The sequence below is a fragment of the Ammospiza nelsoni genome, chromosome 6, assembly GCF_027579445.1.
Source record: "Ammospiza nelsoni isolate bAmmNel1 chromosome 6, bAmmNel1.pri, whole genome shotgun sequence".
Classification (NCBI taxonomy): Eukaryota; Metazoa; Chordata; class Aves; order Passeriformes; family Passerellidae; genus Ammospiza; species Ammospiza nelsoni.
In genome coordinates, this window is record NC_080638.1 from 11,795,281 (window position 1) to 11,813,336 (window position 18,056).

Here is an 18,056-nt window from a genome sequence, read left to right on the forward strand (position 1 = left end):
CATTTGCATCGCCTCTCGCTGGGGTGTCACTAGTGACAGCGCTGGGGCTCTCCCCCTGCTCAGGGGTGCCTGATTCCATGGGGAGCTAGCTCTGGCACACACAGCTCCGCAGGGATCACCCTGTGAAGGGCTCCTGGATCTCTGGCTGGGAGGGCTGGGGCAGAGCAGGGCCACGAGGCGCATGCCCGCGGCGCCCTGCGAGGGCAGGGTGGGGATCTCCGGAGCAGGAATTATCAGGGAACAGCTCCTTCTGCCTGGCAGCGCCTGTTTGAGGCCGAGGTGTGGCCGTGCCTCCATGGCGGAGCGTTCAAAGGGCCGGGTGCTCAGGGAGCAGATTGCTCCTGCTAAAGCAATCAGCCGTGATGTCAGGCCCGCACTTCCGATAGCCCATCCCTGGAATTGCTGTTGGGCTCGGCTCTGTGGGGTGTTGGGCTCTTCCCCGAGCAGGCAGAGCGGGGCTGGGAAACTGCTGCTCTCCAGGGAACTCTGTCCCTGCTAAGGAAAGCAGCTTTCCCTGGTGTTACTGTTCAGTTTGCTCCGCTCAGGAGCTGCTGCCAGGTGAAACCTGCACATTCCCTGCCGGGCAGAGCCTCAGCCCCACGTTTCCTCTCACTCCCAAGGGCAGGGAAACCTCGGGGTGGGAAGTTGAGCTTTGGTCCTGCAGAGGCCGAGTGGCAGGAGCTGTTGCTGGGTGAGTCAGGCGGAGTGGCCGTGAGCTGGGGCTGAGCCCACTTGGTGGTAACACATCCTTGTCATTAAAGCCGCCTTTAATTGGGCGCCGCAGCTCTCCCAGCCTTCACTCGCGTTTAGTCAGCGCTGGAGAGTTCCCTGCCCACCCCGAAGGACAAGCTGGGGAGGCAGAGAAAGCTGGAAGGGAGAAAGGAGTGAGCTGTGGGCTGTGCTTGGACCTGCACATGGAGGCAGCAAGGGGAGGGCAGGTGACAGACGGTGACAAGGTGAGGAGTGGTGGCTGTGGCAGCAGGAACTGGTGGGATATGATGGGTGATGGGCTGGTGGCTGCTTGGGGCAGGGACGCCTTCCACTATCCCAGGCTGCTCCAAACCCCATCCAGCCTGGCCTTGGACACTTCCAGGAATGTGGCATCCCCAGCTTCTCTGGGCAACCTGTGCCAGGGCCTCACCACCCTCACAGGGAAGAATTCCTTCCCAATATCCCATCCAACCCTGAGCTCTGTCATTTCAAATCCACTCTTCCATGTCCTGGCACTGCAGTCCCTGATGAATCCAGAGCTGCAAAGGCCACCTCTGATCATGGGATTGGTGTTTTCCATGGGTCTCTCCTGTCTCCTACCCTCCAGGGAAGGGGCTGAGATTCCTGGGTGTTTTTTCCTGCTGTGGTCTCCACCCTTATGTTAAATCCTGGAGTCTCTGCTCAGCCCCTGCCCCTCAGGGAGCCAGCACTCGCTGGTGCTGGGATCTGAGCTGGAGCTGCAGGAAGGAATTCATGGTGTCCCTCCAGTCCTTCCAGGACTCAGGGTGGGTTTCTCAGGGATAGAGGGAATAGCTTGGAGTTCCTGCAGCAGCCAATGCCCCTGGGCTGGGATGGGAGACGCTGTGGCCAGGCTGCTGTGGCTAATGACAGCCGGCTCCTTCCCTTCTCTGCCATGCTAATTTCTGTTGCTGTTTTTTCCAGGCGAGCTGTGGCACACCAGACCTCGAGTTTTAATGGTTTTATGTAGTATTTTTTAAAAGACTGATGGATGGATGAATGAAGAAGGATTTTAACGAAGGAAGGGGACGGGAAAAATGGAGCTGTTTGGAACAAACTGAGGTTTCTCCCTGCACTGCCCGGGCCATGAGTGAGACAGAGCTGCTCAGCACCCCTTCCACCCTTTGGTGTCTGCTGGGGTTGTAAAGGCGCTCCCTGAACACCCCCTTCCCGTTCACCTGCTGGGAAATGGTTGCTGCAGAGAAGATTTAATGAAATTCCTGTCGCTCCCCAACCGTCGAGTGGATCCTGAGCCCATGGAAGGGCCTGGGGGGTCAGGAGAAAGGAGCAAGTAGGAAAACCCACAATCCACCAGACCTTCCCCTCCGCCCCCCCTCGAAAGAAAGGATTTACAGCTCAACCTTGCACCAGCTGTTCCTCGGCTTTAACAGACAAGAGAGAAATAAATAAAATTAAACGGCCACCGCCAGCCAGCCCCAGATCCCGGTGAAATCAGGGAGAGTGTTTCCGTGACCCCTCCAGCGAGGGGAGGAGGAGGAGGCATGGCAGCTCCGTGAGGAAGCTGGGATTGCTTGGAGACCACCCCCTCCTCCCGTGCAGCACCGGGGGCTGCGCACAGCAGAGGCGGATTAAAAAGGAGAAGTGGCTGCCCTGAGGCTCCCGGAGTGGCTTTTTTGCAAGCACTTTGCTGATCCTGTGCTCTTCTTGGGGTGCTGGCTGGGTGGGAAGCAGCCTGCCCGAGCCTGGGGAATTCCCTCCCTGCTGAGCCTGCCTGTGGGCTGCTGCCTGGACTGAGGCTTGCAAGGGCTCTCAGCATTCCCACTCCAACGGTTGTCCTAAACCCAAATCCCCTTCTCTGTTGTGAATTTTTAATGTTTTTAACCCTCCTTCCCCGTGCCCAGGAGCTCTCACGGGGCAGAGCTTAGAGTGGGCTCCTCTCCTGGGCCTCCTGCTCCAGACCCTTCTCCGGACTCCGCGCCCCAGTTGGAGCTTGCCCCAGGAGCAGGCGTGGGGGCAGGGTAGGGGTCAGCCCCTGTCTCCCTCCCCTTCTCATCCTGCTCTGAGTCCCCTGGGGCCTGGGCTATGCTGCGGGGCGGACCCCCCACCACAGCTCCAACATGCCAGCAGCCTCTGGAAAGAGATTCAAACCCAGCAAGTACGTGCCGGTCTCCGCTGCTGCCATCTTCCTAGTGGGAGCCACCACCCTCTTCTTCGCCTTCACGTGAGTCCCGGCGGCTGGGCCAGAGCGGGGAGGGCCGGCAAGGACAGGGGACAGGAGCTGGTATTTCCTCCCAGAGGGAAGAGGGATATTGTGCTCTGGGTGCTGCAGCCACACCAGGAGCCATGAGTTCATGGAGTTTCACTCCATGAGTTTTCCCAGGGGAAGCTGCTTGCTGGCAGTCCTGGTGGTGAGGCACCACTCAGCTCCAGGTCCGCTGGGTTGGGAACTGGTTTGTGACCTGTGGGTGGGAAAGGCATGGATCACTTTCTCCTTTGGAGCCAGGCGAGGCGGATTGGTGGGCTGGGGCAGGACACGTGTTATTTTTAGTTTCGTAATCGATTTGTGAGCCACAAAGGAAAGTTCAGGGAGGAGAACTCTGACCCCTGTGCGTGGATCACTCGCTGTGTTCTGTCCCCTGCCCTGGGGCAACAAGGGTTCCATGTCCCTGGAGAGGGTCCCAGGGAAGTGGCCAGCAGGTCACTGGGGCCTGGGAGGGCACCGGGCTGGGAGATGGTGCTGGGTGCTGGAGAGGCGTGGTGACATCCCTGGGCTGCTGCTCTTCCCTGCCCGGTGACACGTGCCCTAGTGACGTGCTCGGGGGGTGACAGGCGGGGGAGCAGAACCTCGAGGTGCTGAGGGAGCCCAGCAGAGGGTGGCTCGGCTGGGCTGGCACCATGGCACAGTGTGCCAGGCAGGAAAGCCAGAGCATGGCAGCTGGAATGGCCACCAGATCCTGCAGGGCATCCCCGGGGTCTCAGCGGGGATGTGTTTGGGGTCCTGGCAGGGTGCGGGAACGAGGTGCACCCTCTGCTTCCGGGAGCCTCTCCCACTGCCTGGGCTTTTCCTGCTGGGGCCGCAGGAATCAGCTGGAGCTGTGGGAGGCCAGAGGGACAGGTGCCATGGCTGCTGCCACTCCCTGGGAAGGCTCCATTGGTGGCAGGAAGGTCACCGTGGCTTTGGTGACAGGGGAACATGACAACTGGGCAGGGACGGGGGAACTTGACAACCAAAGAGGGGAGCGGGTTGGTTTGCCCCATCCAGCGCCCAGTGCAGCTGGCAGTGTCACTCAGCAGCGTGTGGCTGTCCCCTGCTGGGACACCGGGCAGTCACCAGGCTCCCAGGCTTGGGGTTGGGCTGCTCCAGACTGCCTGATGCCTGTGGAAGTCGCTGACTCTTGCTGCTGCGCCAGGGGATGAAGGAGAGGCAGAGGGAGCGGGCAGTGCCCTCCGAGCTGCGTGTGCCACCCCGTGTGTGACCTTAGGGGACAGGCTGGCTCTGGTTTGGCACAGTGGCTGCCGGACAGCTGGACCCCGGGCCCATCCCAGCCACGGGTGCCAGCAGCGCCGGGAGCAGCCGCTTATCAGCGGGCGGTGAGAGGCAGCGCCGGCGCCCCGTGGAGGAGCAGGTTTGGCCGGGGCAGGAGCTCCTGGGCAGGTCGCTGTAATTGCAGGTCAGCAATGTTGTTTATCCGACTGCAGAACATCCCATTAAAGCCCAGGCACGGCGTTCACATGCTCCCTGCGGGATGGATCCTTTGGGACAGGGTCTGCCTGGTGCTGGAGCAGGTTGGCAGGGATGTGGGGCTCCAGGTTTGCCTCCTGCATGGTCCTGGGGGCCACTGTGCCCCTTCCCCCTGTCAGCATCCGACCTAAGGCTGGTCCTTTGGGAAGTGCGATGGAAGCTGTGGGGACAGGCTCTGGGAGACATCTCCAAAACAGGGAGCAGCCAGGGGTCAGCACAGCTCTCAAGGCTCCAGTTGTGTTGCTTCCAGCCTGTCCACTGGATGCCTTTTGGTCCGTCCAGGATTTGTGTCTCTGGGCCAAGAACTCTCTTTAATTGATTAATTTAATTAGGAGCTGCTGCTGCTGCTGCTGAGCACGTGGTGGTGGAAATGAGGCCGGTTGCCCTGGAGGGAGGGGAGCAGGAGAGGGGATGTTCCTGCCTCCCCCTGGGATGAGTGGGGGTCTCAGGCTTGCTGGGCTCTCAGACAGGTGCTGATTTAGGATGGAAATTGCCCCTTGGGGTCCATTTGTCCATTCCTGCACCTCCTCACTGGCTGGTCCCAGCTCCTGGTGCAGTTGGCTCTCAGGTTCCCTGTCCCCTCCCTGGGGCTGGCAGTGCCACTGGGACACAGCGCCATGCCCACTCCCAGTCAGATCCAAACCTGTGTGAGGGTGAGCAGGGATTGTGTTTGTGCCAGGGCCTTTGGAGAGCCCATGGGTCAGAGCCCAGGGAACAGGAGGGAGGGAAGGCTGTGCCTGGGAGAGTGCAGGGGCTGAGGGGCTGGGGAGGGGATGCCAGCAGGGAGGGAGGGACAGGCTTCTCCCGGGCGTGACTGGTAGCAAGAAGCCCGTGTCTCATCCTGCTGTGACTCATGGTGCCCGAGGTTCCCCGAGTCCTCTCATGTGCTGCCAGGGACAGGTCCCAACAGCTCCTCTGGCCACGAGCGTGTTGCATGCCGATCCTGAGGGGCAGCCCGATGGGTGCTGCGGGACCTGCGTGGCTGGTGATGGGGAGGAGCCTCCCTGCTGCTCCTGCTGCTCCTGCCCCGTGTGCCCCGGGCTCGAGGCAGGGCCTGCAGCCCTGCACTCTCTGTTCAGGAGAGCAAAAGGCAGGAACACATCACTCCCCTGATAAGGAGGTTCCCTTGGGATGGGCACCACCTTTGCTCTCTGCGGAGAACCCCTGATCCCTCCAGTGGGTGGGGGTGGTCCCAGGAGGTGACTCCCTGGTTGTGGGGTCACCAGCATGGTGCCACCAGCTCTGTGGGGATTCCCATGGCACAGGGAGTCAGGAAGGCAGCAGGTCCTGGTGTTCCCTATGGAGGGTGTTGTGCTTGCCCTGGCCCATGAATCCCACCCAGGGGGTCTCATCAGTGTGTCTGAGCCACTGTCCTGCCCCAGGAGCTGTGTGTCCCTCCAGGAAGGGCTGGCTGCTGGGACAGCACAGAGGTGTTCCCTTCCCCTGGTCCCTCCCTCTCTGTGTGCCCCTGAGCTTTCCGAGGCAGCTGGATCCTTCCCTGCCTCCCTGGGCTCTGTCTCTCAGGATCCAGGCTGTGTCCTTGGCTCAGCCTGCCTGTTGGCTGTGCCCTGTGTGGAATGACTGCCTGGGCATGGGTCTTCCTGGCTCCCCTCCATCTCTTTCAAGCAAAGGTTTGGGCTGGGATTTCCCTTCCTGGAAAGAGGAGCTCCTTCCACAAGGTTTCTGGAAGGGCATTTCCTACTTTGAGGGCTCCTTTGAGCTCCCTGGCCCTCTCTGTCCAGCAGAGAGCAGAGCCAGGGAGGCTTCTCTCAAGTGGAGTAGGAGTTCAGCTCAGGGACATGGGATCCTTGGTTCTGGTGTGTCCTCACACTCGACAATCCCCTGACAGGAGGGTGTGGCCAGGTGAGGTTGGGCTCTTCTCCCAAGGAACAAGTGATGGGACAAGAGGAAGCAGCCTCAGGTGGTGCCAGGAGAGTTTTAGTTTGGATGTTAGAGAAAATTTCCTCATGGAAAGGGTTGTTTGGTGAGTAGCGCTGCCCAGGGCAGTGGTGGAGTCACCAAAAAACATGTGGATGTGGCACTTGGGGACACAGTTCAGTGGTGGCCCTGACAGTGCTGGGGAATTGGAATTGGTGATCTTGGAGGCTCTTTCCAACCTGAACAATTCTGTGATTCCATGACTCCATGATTTGTCCCTTGCTTGGGTTGTGGCCTGGCACTGTCACTTAGGTCCTGTGCCTCCAGCACTGCTCTCGGAGGGTTTTGGGGCACAGATTGGAGGGAACTCCTCCTCTGCAGCCCGTCCCAGCTGGGAGAATCCGCCTGGCTGGCTTCCAGTGCAGGCAGCAGGGCCGGCATGGCCGGTGCCGCTCAGGAGCCGCTCCCCGGCCCGGGGCACAGCTCGGGGGGCTGGGCCAGGAGATGCCATTCGGGAAATGCCATCCCGGGAGATGCCAGCCTGATATGGAGCAGGGAGGCAGCACCCAGGGTGCCCAGCAGGGTGGCTCCTCAGGAATGAGGGGGAAGAGGCTTTGGGGAAGGTGGTGTGTGGGGCCTGGGGGGCCAGAGAGGAGGAGGAGGAGGAGGAAGAAGAAGATAAGTGTGCTGGATGGCTTGGCCATGCTGTCCTCCTTGCCAGGGATGTCTTCCAACCAAAAGTCTGCCCTCCTGCTGTCTCACCCTTGTGCCTGGACGGGGACAGCCTCAGCCTTGGCCTGTGAGAGCAGGTCCCAGCCTCCCTGGGGCACGGAGTGGTGCCCGGTGCTGGGAGCGCCCTGCCTGCCTCACCCTCTGTGCTGCCAGGTGTGTGCTGGAAGGGTGTGCCCGCTTCTCCTGCCCTGCCCCTGGCACAGCTGCTGCTCCCCACCCGGGGGTGCCCCCTGCCCTCCTCAGGGCCCTGAATTGGGACAGAGCCCTGCACCAGCTGGAGCCTTGGCATGGCTCTGGGAGCTGCTGTGACAAGGACGGGGGCTGGCGATGGGACCCGTCTCTGTGGGTGGTGGTGGAGGAGGGGACGGGGCCAGCGCCTGCCCCTTCACCCCAGCCTGGGGGGATTACAGCCCTGGCACCATATGTCACCCTGCCCGCCCAGCCCCACGCTGCTCCGGCCACCTAAATCCATCGGCACTTAGCCCAGTGGGGGGAAGAGAGGGACAGATGCTGCCCTAGATCTGTGGGATTTAATCCCAGCAGCAAAGCAGATTAGGGAATTACGCTGGCGCCTGCAAGGGGGAAGCCCGCTGTCCTGAGCCCTCCTGCTGGGACAGGAGGGAGCAGGGTGATTCCCTCACTGCGCTCCCACGGCCTTTTTGGAGGAGCTGGGTGCTCGCTGGGGTCCCCGTGTCCTGCAGGAGCTGTCCCTGGGATGTGAGGAGCATGAGTGGCTGTGGAGGTACCAGAACTGGTGCTGGTTTCGTGTCCCCTCTCTCACAGGGTCCCCTGTGCCCTGAGCAGCTGGTGGGGCACAGGGAGGATGACATCCTGCTTTCTGGCAGGTCCCCTGGGTGCCCCCCATGCCATTGGCCTGGTTTTTCCTATTGCCAGCACTACTGCTTTGTGGTACCCTCCAGTGGGGTCCCAAAGGGGAATTTTGCTCCCTGAAGGATGCCTGGAGCACGTCCCACTGTGGCCCGCATGTGCTCCCCAGACTGTGCTGTGGAAGTGGCTGCAGTGTGGGTGTGGGATGCACTGCTGGAAGGCGGTGGGAGTGACACAAGTGAGGGTCCGAGGGTCTCACAGCTGCTGTGCCTGCAGGTGCCCAGGGCTCAGTATCTACGTGTCCCCCATCATCCCCGCCTACAATGCCGTCGTCTTCCTCTTCGTGCTGGCCAACTTCAGCATGGCCACCTTCATGGACCCAGGCATATTCCCACGAGGTAAGTCTGGCTCTGGCTGGGAGGAGCTGCCTCCTTGCACCCTTCCTCTGAGGTAAAGGGGATTTCTGGGTCCCAGAAGGCTGGTGAGGAGCCTTCCTCGCCCTACCTGGTGGGATCAGGCAGTGACAAGCGCTACAGGGATGGGTTCAGCATCCCCTGTTGGGTCCTTGGGACGCAGGCAGTGTCAGGATTCTGGGACAAGGCCTGGCAGAGCTCCCCCCAGCCTGTGTTTGGGGATCCCTGGCTGTCCCTGTGCCAGGTGACAGCAAGGTGATGCTGGGAGCCTTTGGCTCAGGCAGAAGGGGCTGCCTGGGCCCTGATGCCATGCCGGGGTGTCCCCATCAGCTGAGGAGGACGAGGACAAAGAGGATGATTTCCGGGCGCCGCTGTACAAGACGGTGGAGATCAAGGGCATCCAGGTGCGCATGAAGTGGTGCGCGACCTGCCGCTTCTACCGCCCGCCGCGCTGCTCCCACTGCAGCGTCTGCGACAACTGCGTGGAGGTGAGGAGCCGCAGGGCCTCCACCAGCCCCCCACGGGGCAGGGAGCCCCCCAGCACCCCCTCACTGAGCCCCATCCCCGGCAGGAGTTCGACCACCACTGCCCCTGGGTCAACAACTGCATCGGGCGGCGCAACTACCGCTACTTCTTCCTGTTCCTGCTGTCGCTCACCACGCACATCATGGGCGTCTTCGGCTTCGGGCTGCTCTACGTCCTGTACCAGGTGGAGGAGCTCTCCGGCGTCCGCATGGCGGTCACGTATCCTCCTGGGCAGCGCGGGTGGGCAGGGCGGGCTGGGCTCTGGGTGCGGCGCGGTGCCCAGCGGGGCTGTGGCTGCTCCTTAGCTGGCTGTGGCAGCATGGTGGTGATGTGCGTGGCTGGGCTCTTCTTCATTCCCGTCGCTGGCCTGACAGGCTTCCACGTGGTGCTCGTGGCCAGGGGCCGCACTACCAATGAACAGGTACGTCCAAGGGACTATGGGGAGACTGCCTGCTGGCCAGGCCACCTAGGGACACAGTTTGGGATTTCCTGGGACGGGTTGGATTAAAGTTGGGGGAGGCCCCTGAGCTGCAGAGGTAGAGCACAGGGTGACTGAAAGGCAGTTGCATTCATGGGGGTGCAGTCAGAGGATGGAGCCAGGCAGGCACTTCTGGGGCCCAGGAGGTGAAATTGAGGAGACCTGACCCCCTCAAGGGTATCTGAGCACTGAAACAGGCACTAGGAAAAGGAGCAGGATCTCGGAGTATCTCTGTCCTGGTCCTGAGGGGGTGTCCTGAGGGAGCTGGCGTGGCTGGCTGTGACACTCCTTTGTCCCACAGGTGACGGGCAAGTTCCGCGGGGGCGTCAACCCCTTCACCAACGGTTGCTGTAAGAATGTCAGCCGGGTCCTCTGCAGCTCCCCGGCGCCCAGGTGAGCCTGGCCTCTGCATCCCTTGGAAAACTGCCCCATCCTGGGCTCCAGGCCATGACCTTCCTCCCCCCTCCCCAGGTACCTCGGGCGCCCGAAGGCCGAGCAGACAGTGCTGGTGAGACCCCCGTTCCTGCGGCCCGAGGTGTCAGACGGTCAGATCACTGTCAAGATCATGGACAATGGTATCCAGACAGAGCTGAAAAGGACGAAGGTGAGGAAGGTGGGGACCAGCGCTGCCTGCGCTGGGGCCCTCCACGGATCCCAGGGGTGCAAGCCTGTATCCGTGAGTAGAGAACCGAGAGAGCCTGGTCACGTTCCCTGTCCCAGTCCGTGTCGTCTTGTTCTATGTCCCCATGGGTTGGAAACTCCCCCTCCCATGTGGCAGTGACCACATGAGGCTTTGCCCCCTCCATTGCCCTTACTGCTCCCATCCTTCCCCACCCTCTGGAGGTTCCTCTTCCTTGGCACTTCCAGCACCCACCCGGGGCACGCGCTGCCCCCTGTTCTGTTGGATGCCCCAGAAGCAGCGGGACCCCCCGGCGCCGCTGTCTGTGCCCTACCAGCCCAGGGGGGGCTGAGGCCCTGGCCCCTCCTGACCCTGCCTGCGCTTTGTCTCTGCAGTCCAAGGGGAGCCTGGAGGTGACGGAGAGCCAGTCTGCTGACGCCGAGCCACCACCCCCACCTAAGCCCGACCTCAGCCGCTACACGGGCCTGAGGACACACTTAACCCTGGCCACCACTGAGGGTAAGGAGGGCACCAGGGCCCTGGCAGCCGCTGGGAGGGGAGCCCAGGGCTGCACCAGGCAGGCCAGGAGTCAGGGCTGTAGGGCAGACCTGGAGCACATCAGCATTCCTGGGCTGATGTATATGGCCCATTGCACTTGGAGAAGCCTGCGGGGGATGCTCAGAGCCAGCGTGGCGTTGTCTGGAGCCACCAGGAGCTGTGCCTTGCAGCCGCCGCGCTGCCAGGACGGAGGAGGCGAAGTGGTGGCGGGCCTGACTCAGCGGCACAGAGCGTCTGTGGCCAGCTCCGTGTGGGCCTGGCCAGAGGTGGGATGTGATGGGCAGAGCCTGTGGCAGCTGCTTTCTGCAGCAGCTGGAGACCCCACAGCTCTCCCGGCCCTGCCTGGGTCTGCTTCCCGCTGAGGGCTGTGCTGTGTGTGCTTCCCATGGAGCTCCCTGACACCCCCGTGCCGTGCACCCCCAGGGTGTCACCCAGCCGGGGCTGCCGCAGGGGCACGGAAGTGCCAGCCCCACGCACGTGGCTGTGGGGACATCCCTTCCTCCCGGTCTGTCTCTCCCACCCTGGTGCACCTCCCCTGCAGCCCGTTCCTGACCATGGTCTGTCCGCCCCAGGCTCGCAGTCGGTTCTGAGGCAGGGAGGGCGGGGCTCGGCGCATTCCCTGCCCGCAGCCGCCCTGAGCGTGCCCCTCTCTCCCGGTGCAGACAGCAGCTTGCTAGGCAAAGACAGCCCCCCGACTCCCACCATGTACAAGTACCGGCCCGGTTACAGCAGCAGCAGCAGCTCGGCAGCCCTGCCCCACTCCACCAGTGCCAAGGTAAGGCTGAGCCTTGTGTGGCACGGGGGATGCCACCCCATTCGTGATGTAGGAAGGGTTTAGGGCGTGCATTGGGAGATCCACGAGGGCCCCATGGTCATTCTGGGGGTAACTGCTGCCCCTCTGCCCCTCAGCTGAGCCGAGTGAACAGCCTGAAGGAGCCCAACTCCATCTGTGACAGCGGCCACAAGCCCAGCTACCGCTCAGAGCCGAGCCTGGAACCTGAGAGCTTCCGCTCTCCCACCTTTGGCAAGAGCTTCCACTTTGACCCTCTCTCCAGTGGCTCCCGCTCCTCCAGCCTCAAGTCGGCCCAGGGCACAGGCTTTGAGACAGGCCACCTGCAGTCCATCCGCTCCGAGGGCACCACCTCCACCTCCTACAAGAGCCTGGTGAACCAGACGCGCAACGGCAGCCTCTCGTACGACAGCCTGCTCACGCCCTCCGACAGCCCCGACTTCGAGTCGGTGCAGGCGGGTCCGGAGCCCGAGCCGCCCATGGGCTACACCTCGCCCTTCCTGTCGGCGCGCATCGCCCAGCAGCGAGAGACCGACCTGCACGGCCGCTTCGCCAGCGCCGCCTCCCCCAAGCACGCGGTGCCCCGCGAGCCCTCGCCCGTGCGCTATGACAATCTGTCCCGCCACATCGTGGCCTCCATCCAGGAGCGGGAGAAGCTGCTGCAGCAGCCGCCGGCCCCGGGCCGGGAGGAGGACGTGGGGCTGGCGGACTCGGGCATCCAGTCGACGCCGGGCTCCAGCAACGCCCCCCGCACCAGCTCCTCCTCGGACGATTCGAAGCGCTCGCCCCTGGGCAAGAACCCGCTCACCCGCCCGGCCCTGCCCCGCTTCGGCAAGCCCGAGCCCCCCCCGGCGCTGCGGGTGCGCTCGCTGGGCTCCCCCGAGCAGCCTGCCGCCCCCCACCTGGGCAAATCCGTGTCTTACAGCAGCCAAAAAACAGCCTCTCAGGCCGGCGGCCCCGAGACCGAGGAGGTGGCCTTGCAGCCCTTACTGGCACCAAAGTGAGTACCGTGGTGGCACAGGGGCCTGTCTGGCCTGTGGGGGGACCCTTGCCCTGTGTCCCTCCAAGCCCCTGGGGCAGCAGAACACCCCTCCCTGCGGAGAGATGCTGGGAAGAGCAAGAGAAATCTTCCTGCTCTCCCAGAACAGAGCTGGTGCTCCCCACACCTCCTCAGTCATGCCATGGGCCCCTCGGAATCTGGAGCCGGTGCTGGTGGTCCCTGGGCTGGGCAGGGCTGTGGCAAAGCTGGGTGCCAGCAACCTGTTCCCTCTCCTGACCCCGTGTCCGTGCTTCCTTCCCGCAGGGACGAGGTGCAGATGAGAACAGCCTACAGCAAGTCCAACGGGCAGCCCAAGAGCCTGGGCTCGGCCCCAGCGGGCTCGGGGCCAGTGCCCCTCAGCAGCCCCACCCGCGGCGGTGTCAAGAAGGTCTCGGGTGTGGGGGGCACCACCTACGAGATCTCGGTATGAGGGGCAGAGCCGCCGCCCCTCCCCTGCTCCCCGGCGGCCCCAGGGACCCGCCGTGCCCAGACGCTTGTGGACTCCCGGAGAGCCGGGCGGGTCCCCCCTGCTCCTCCCTGTGCGCCACGGGGGCCGCACACACCCGCGGGGGGCTCGGGGAGGGCTCGGGGGGTGGGGGGGCCGCAGCCCCGGCACCGCGTCGGCTGCGCCAGCCACTTGTGGGCCTTGTGCAATCACCCGCTCGCCTGGCGTGGTAGGAACGGATTGTTTTTAAACCAGAATACTTTTTTTTATTATTATTGTTACGGATTCTATTTTTTTTCTCTTTCCGAGTTACCAGGTGTGTGTATATATAAATATCTATATATATAAATATAAATATTAAAAAAAAAAAAAAGAAGAAGCAGAAATTATATATCTTACCCAGAGAGAGGAAGAAGCTACCCTGCTCAGGGCCTGGGCCGCCCCCCCACCTTGTCCCTGTCCCCAAAGGAGGGACGTGGGGCTGCCTCCTGCACCCATGGAAGGAGCTGTGGTAGGTGCTGGGTGTCACTGTTCCCTCCCTGAGGGGGCCAGGGGGTGCCAGGCACCCACCCTTGGACACTCCCCTCCCTGATCCGTGGTGTCTGCAGCCTCCAGCCCCCTTGGGGGGCCCAGGGTGGGGGCAGCACCCCCACACCCCCAGCCCGAGCTGGCACAAAGGCCCCAGCATCCCCCACCCGCAGTTTTCGCTCTTTGTTCTCTTTGTCCAGGGGCTGTGATCGGGGGGTTGTTGGTTTCGTTGCCTTTTTTTATTTCTGTTAATGATTCCGAGGAGGTTTCTCACTGTCACAAGGGTTGTTTTTATTTCCGCTCGCTCGGGGGAGAGGCAGGTGCATCCCCAGAAAGCAATATTTTCTCATCACATGCCAAAAAAACGCAGCCAAGGAGCCCCGTGCTCCCTGTCCCCAAAGCCCTGCCGGCACTACCGGACTCTTTCTCTACGGCAATAGCTCCCGTGGCCCCGCACAGCCACGCCAGGGTTTTTTATTATTATCAGCCATTTTAAAAACAAGGAATAAAAGGATATTTAATGAGCCACCCCGGGGCCGTGTGTGTGCTTTGTTTGGTGTCCAGGGATGGAGCAGCCCCTCCAGGGCTCCTGATCCTCAGGGTCTCGGCCTTCCCCCCCATCACGAGGGAGAGAGAGAAGGGGGTCTGGTAAGAGCTGAGCCTGGCTCACTTTTGGGGAGGCTCTGACTTGAGGCAAACTCTGCTCCCACAGAAGGTAAGGATTTTCCAGGCATGGGAAAAGAGGCTCCAGGGGAGGTGTCCTGGGTGCTGGTGAGGTTTGGGATCCAAAGGAGGGCACCCTGCACGCTCCAGGGACACTTTGGTTTGGGCTCCACCATGGCAGCCAAGGGTCACAGCAGCCACGGCCACCAGCCCCTCCTCAGAGCAGAGTTTGAAAGGTGACTAAAAAAGAGGCTTTGATGCTCCAGGTTCTTCAGGTACAAAAGCCCGAGGTCAGCACCCACAGAGTCCGCGCCCCTGGTCCTGGGGGGCTGCAGGGGTGTCCTCTTAGCCAGGGGGGACAGGCCAGCCCCAGTGTCCCTGGGGTCAGCTAGGGCTGTTCCCATGGGCCGGGGGATCCCCAGGGCGACGCCGGCGTGGCCTCACCGTAAGCTGCTGCTGGCCTGGGAGCTGCCCACCCCCGGGTGCTCCGGGCTGTGCCGGTTCTGCGGAGGAAGGACAGACAGAGCCTGTGAGAGCTGCTGGCCAGCAGCCCCTTGGGGATGGCCACTCACAGAGCCCCTCAGAAGTCCAGGGGCTGGGCACCGCACCCCAGCCTTGACACTCACCTTCTTTTTCTTCTTCTCTTTCTTCTTCCTCTTCCGCTCTGGATCCTCCTCTTTTTTCTTCTTTTTCTTCTTGTGGTCGGAGTCCGAAGGGGTTTCTGGAGAAGCAGAAGCGCCGGATGAGCTGATGCTCTGCTGGTGCTGAAGGGGAGCAGGGGGGTGGCTGTGGCAGCCTTACCTGGGGGGACGGGGTCCTGCGTGCGGCTCTGTTTGTGCTTGTGCTTGTTCTTCTTCTTAGGCGGCTGGATGTGCATCAGCCGGCACTGCTCGGGCAGCTGTGGAGAAAAGGGGCTGGTCAGGCCACGCCGGGTGCCTCCCACCCCCCCGGGTGCTTCCAGGCCCCGGGGCTCACCGGGCCGGCATGCAGGCGGAAGCCGGTCAGCATGGCCCCCGTGAGCGGGGTGAAGGAGCTGCCACAGATGGGCGGCTTCTCGATGAGCGAGCGCAGGCTGCTGCTGTCGTGGGAGCCAGGCAGGTCGATCATGCCGGGCAGGTCGGGGAGGAAGTTGCTGAGCTTCTCCTTCACCTTCTTCCCGCAGAACTTGTTGTAGGCGTGCTCCAGGTTATAGTGTGTGATCAGGTTCGTGCTGCCCGTCAGCTCCGTCGTGCCTGTGCGGCCGCGGGAAGAGTTGGGAAGGGGGAAACGCCCCGACGACACCCCTGGCCCCTCTGCCCGGCCGAGCCTGGGCTCCCGGACCCCCTGCACCCCCCGAGCACCGCGATCCCGGTCCCGGGGTCCCCCCCCGCCGCCCACTTCCCCACCGGTCCGCGCGTTGCGTGACCCCGCCCCCGCAGCCTCATTGGCTCCTGGCGCTGTCAGTTCCCTCCAGGGCCGCGATTCGCTGCGCTGATTGGCCGAGCGCGGCATCCGCCCCGCCCCGCGGCCCGCCCGCACCTGGCAGCTCCCGCAGCAGGTAGAAGGGGCCGGCGGCGGCCTTGCGGGCCGCGTCCTCGCCCGGCTGCGGTGCGGCGGCTGAGGCAGCGGGCGGCGGTGCAGCTCCGGCGCCGGGAGCCTTGGCGGGCCCGAATCCGAGCGCGGCGGCGGCGGCGGGCGGCGGCTCCGCCGCGCCGAACAGCGCCGAGAAGTTCTCCATATTCCCAGCGTGCCCCGCGCGGGGCAGCCCCGCCCCGCCATTGGCCGAGCACCGCCCCTACACCGGCCTGCCTCCCGTTGCTATGGGAGACTCGTCCCAGCCTTCTGATTGGCCGCTTCTATCTCTCCTCTCATTGCCTGCGCCGCACAGGAGCGGCTGCCTCGCAGCTCGCCATTGGTCGGCCCGGGGAGGCCCCGCCCCCGGCAGTGAGAGGGGCGGAGGGAAGATGGCGGTGGTGGCGCCGCTGCTGGCGCTGCTGTGGGGCCTGCCTGGGCTCTGCCGATGGCTCGCCCAGCCCTACTACCCGCTCTCCGCGCTGCTCGCCGCCGCTTTCCTGCTCGTGCGCAAGGTCCCGCCGCTCTGCCGTGGGCTGCCCTCGCAGCGGGAGGATGGTAACCCGTGTGACTTTGACTGGGTGAGGCGGCGCGACCTGTCCTCGGGCCTGTCCCCGCATCCCTGGGCTGTCCCCGGCCTTGTCCCCACACCCCCGGCCCTGGCTTGGCTCCCCTCCTGCTCTCACAGCACCCCGGCCTGTGGGAGGAGATGCCCGGTAGCCCCTGGCGTTGCTCTGCGGTGTTCCCCTGCAGCCGAGAGCCTCCAGGCACTGGTCGATCCCATTGCCGCAGGGCAGCCCGTCTGCTCGCTGGTCTCCCCCGGGAGGGATGGGGGCTCTGGGCTCGGGCAGGGCCTTGGGGCCAGTAGGGCCTGGCATGGCCACAGTTCCCTGTGTGATGCCAGGCCAGGCATGGCTCCAAGGTGTCCTGGGCACTTCCAGCTCATGCTGTCCCTTCTCTGTGCCAGAGGGAGGTGGAGATCCTCATGTTCCTCAGCGCCATTGTCATGATGAAGAACCGGCGCTCCAGTGAGTCAGGGGACTTGGGGGGCTGGGGCTGCTTGTGAGGTCTCCTGCAAGGAGCTGAGTGGGGTGGTGTCTGGAGGACCAGATCCAGCCCTCCCTGAAGTTACCCCCAACCTTCTGGGGGCATCTGGCCCCATCCCTTATTCCTGTCTCCACATCACAGTCACCGTGGAGCAGCACATCGGGAACATCTTCATGTTCAGCAAAGTGGCCAACGCCATCCTGTTCTTCCGCCTCGACATCCGCATGGGGCTGCTCTACCTCACGCTCTGCATAGGTGAGCCTGCACGTCTTCCTGCCTTGTCCTGGCTCCCCCTCGCTGCTCTGGGCTGGAGAAGCTCTGTCCCAGGCCCAGCCTGGCCCTCCTGGCACTGAGGGGCTCAGGAATGACTGCTGTCATTCCAGTGTTCCTGATGACCTGCAAGCCACCCCTTTACATGGGCCCTGAGTACATCAAGTACTTCAGTGACAAGACCATCGATGTGAGTATCTCCCCAGCCCTGGGGCTTTTGGGGGGCTCTGCCCACCCCCCCTAAGCCCATGCCCCTGTGGCAGGAGGAGCTGGAGAAGGACAAGCGGGTGACGTGGATCGTTGAGTTCTTTGCCAACTGGTCCAGTGAGTGCCAGTCCTTTGCCCCCATCTTCGCCGACCTCTCTCTCAAGTGAGTGGCACCCATTGGAATCTTGGTGGGTAGCGGGGCCTGTGGTCCCCTGCGTCCCTCACAGCCATGTGTCCCCATCCTGCCCAGGTACAACTGCTCAGGACTCCAGTTTGGGAAGGTGGATGTTGGCCGGTACACGGACGTCAGCACCAGGTGTGGGGAGTGCAGCCTGGGGCGAGCAGGGCTCGCTCTAGGGCAGTTCCTGTGACCCCCCAGCCCCCTCAGGATGCCCGAGGGTCACTGTGGGCTTGTCCTCACACAGGTACAAGGTCAGCACCTCACCTCTCACCAAGCAGCTGCCCACCCTCATCCTCTTCCAGGGTGGGACAGAGATCATGCGGCGGCCGCAGATCGACAAGAAGGGCCGGGCTGTGTCCTGGACCTTCTCTGAGGTGCGTGGGACCCTCCAGCCCACTGCTTCCCTACCCCGCCTGTGCCTGGGAAGAAGGGGGAGGTCCCAGGGGTGCTGATGCTACCTCTTGGCCACAGGAGAATGTGATCCGGGAGTTCAACCTCAACGAGCTCTACCACAAGGCCAAGAAGCAGCAGAAGCCGCGGGAGGAGGGCCCTGAGGAGCCCCCAGCCGTGCCGGCGCCTCAGGAGACCAAGAAGGACAAGTAGAAGCTGCCCTGTACTGTCGCCCATCACTGTGTCACCATCAGCCTGGTGGCAGCGGCCCCGCGGGCCTGCTCAGCCCTGCCCGGAGCCGCTCTCCGAGGGGACTTGTCCCGGCTGAGCCCCGGGAAAGCAGCGGTGCCCCCCGGGCCCGTGCGGGCAGGGCGGTAGGAGGGGCCCCGCCTCGGTTAACGCTCGCTCTCATCCATCGCTGACAATAAACGGTCCGTGCCGTGCCTGTGTCCCGTGTCCGTGTCCGTGTCGCCGGTCCCGGG

At 63.3% G+C, this 18,056-nt stretch overlaps 3 protein-coding genes across 3 annotated transcripts; 2 read left to right on the plus strand and 1 right to left on the minus strand.

Moving 5' to 3' along the window:
• The first annotated feature begins 811 nt into the window (after positions 1-811).
• On the plus strand, positions 812-13,793 carry ZDHHC5 (zinc finger DHHC-type palmitoyltransferase 5). The gene is made up of 12 exons (XM_059474409.1): positions 812-956; positions 1,654-2,911; positions 8,147-8,268; positions 8,614-8,771; positions 8,855-9,027; positions 9,127-9,229; positions 9,588-9,679; positions 9,758-9,890; positions 10,301-10,424; positions 11,126-11,238; positions 11,373-12,253; positions 12,557-13,793. The coding sequence occupies exons 2-12, from the start codon at positions 2,808-2,810 to the stop codon at positions 12,720-12,722; spliced, it is 2,169 nt and encodes a 722-aa protein (XP_059330392.1). The 5' UTR covers positions 812-956; positions 1,654-2,807; the 3' UTR covers positions 12,723-13,793.
• On the minus strand, positions 13,532-15,648 carry MED19 (mediator complex subunit 19). The gene is made up of 5 exons (XM_059474410.1): positions 15,447-15,648; positions 14,904-15,160; positions 14,730-14,826; positions 14,555-14,649; positions 13,532-14,431 (listed from the first exon to the last, which is right to left on the minus strand). Exons 1-5 carry the CDS (start codon positions 15,643-15,645, stop codon positions 14,369-14,371), a joined length of 711 nt encoding a protein of 236 aa, XP_059330393.1. The 5' UTR covers positions 15,646-15,648; the 3' UTR covers positions 13,532-14,368.
• Positions 15,649-15,865: 217 nt separating this feature from the next.
• On the plus strand, positions 15,866-18,023 carry TMX2 (thioredoxin related transmembrane protein 2). The gene is made up of 8 exons (XM_059474370.1): positions 15,866-16,060; positions 16,447-16,507; positions 16,668-16,781; positions 16,910-16,986; positions 17,060-17,166; positions 17,254-17,319; positions 17,429-17,558; positions 17,656-18,023. The coding sequence occupies exons 1-8, from the start codon at positions 15,872-15,874 to the stop codon at positions 17,785-17,787; spliced, it is 876 nt and encodes a 291-aa protein (XP_059330353.1). The 5' UTR covers positions 15,866-15,871; the 3' UTR covers positions 17,788-18,023.
• Positions 18,024-18,056: the final 33 nt, after the last annotated feature.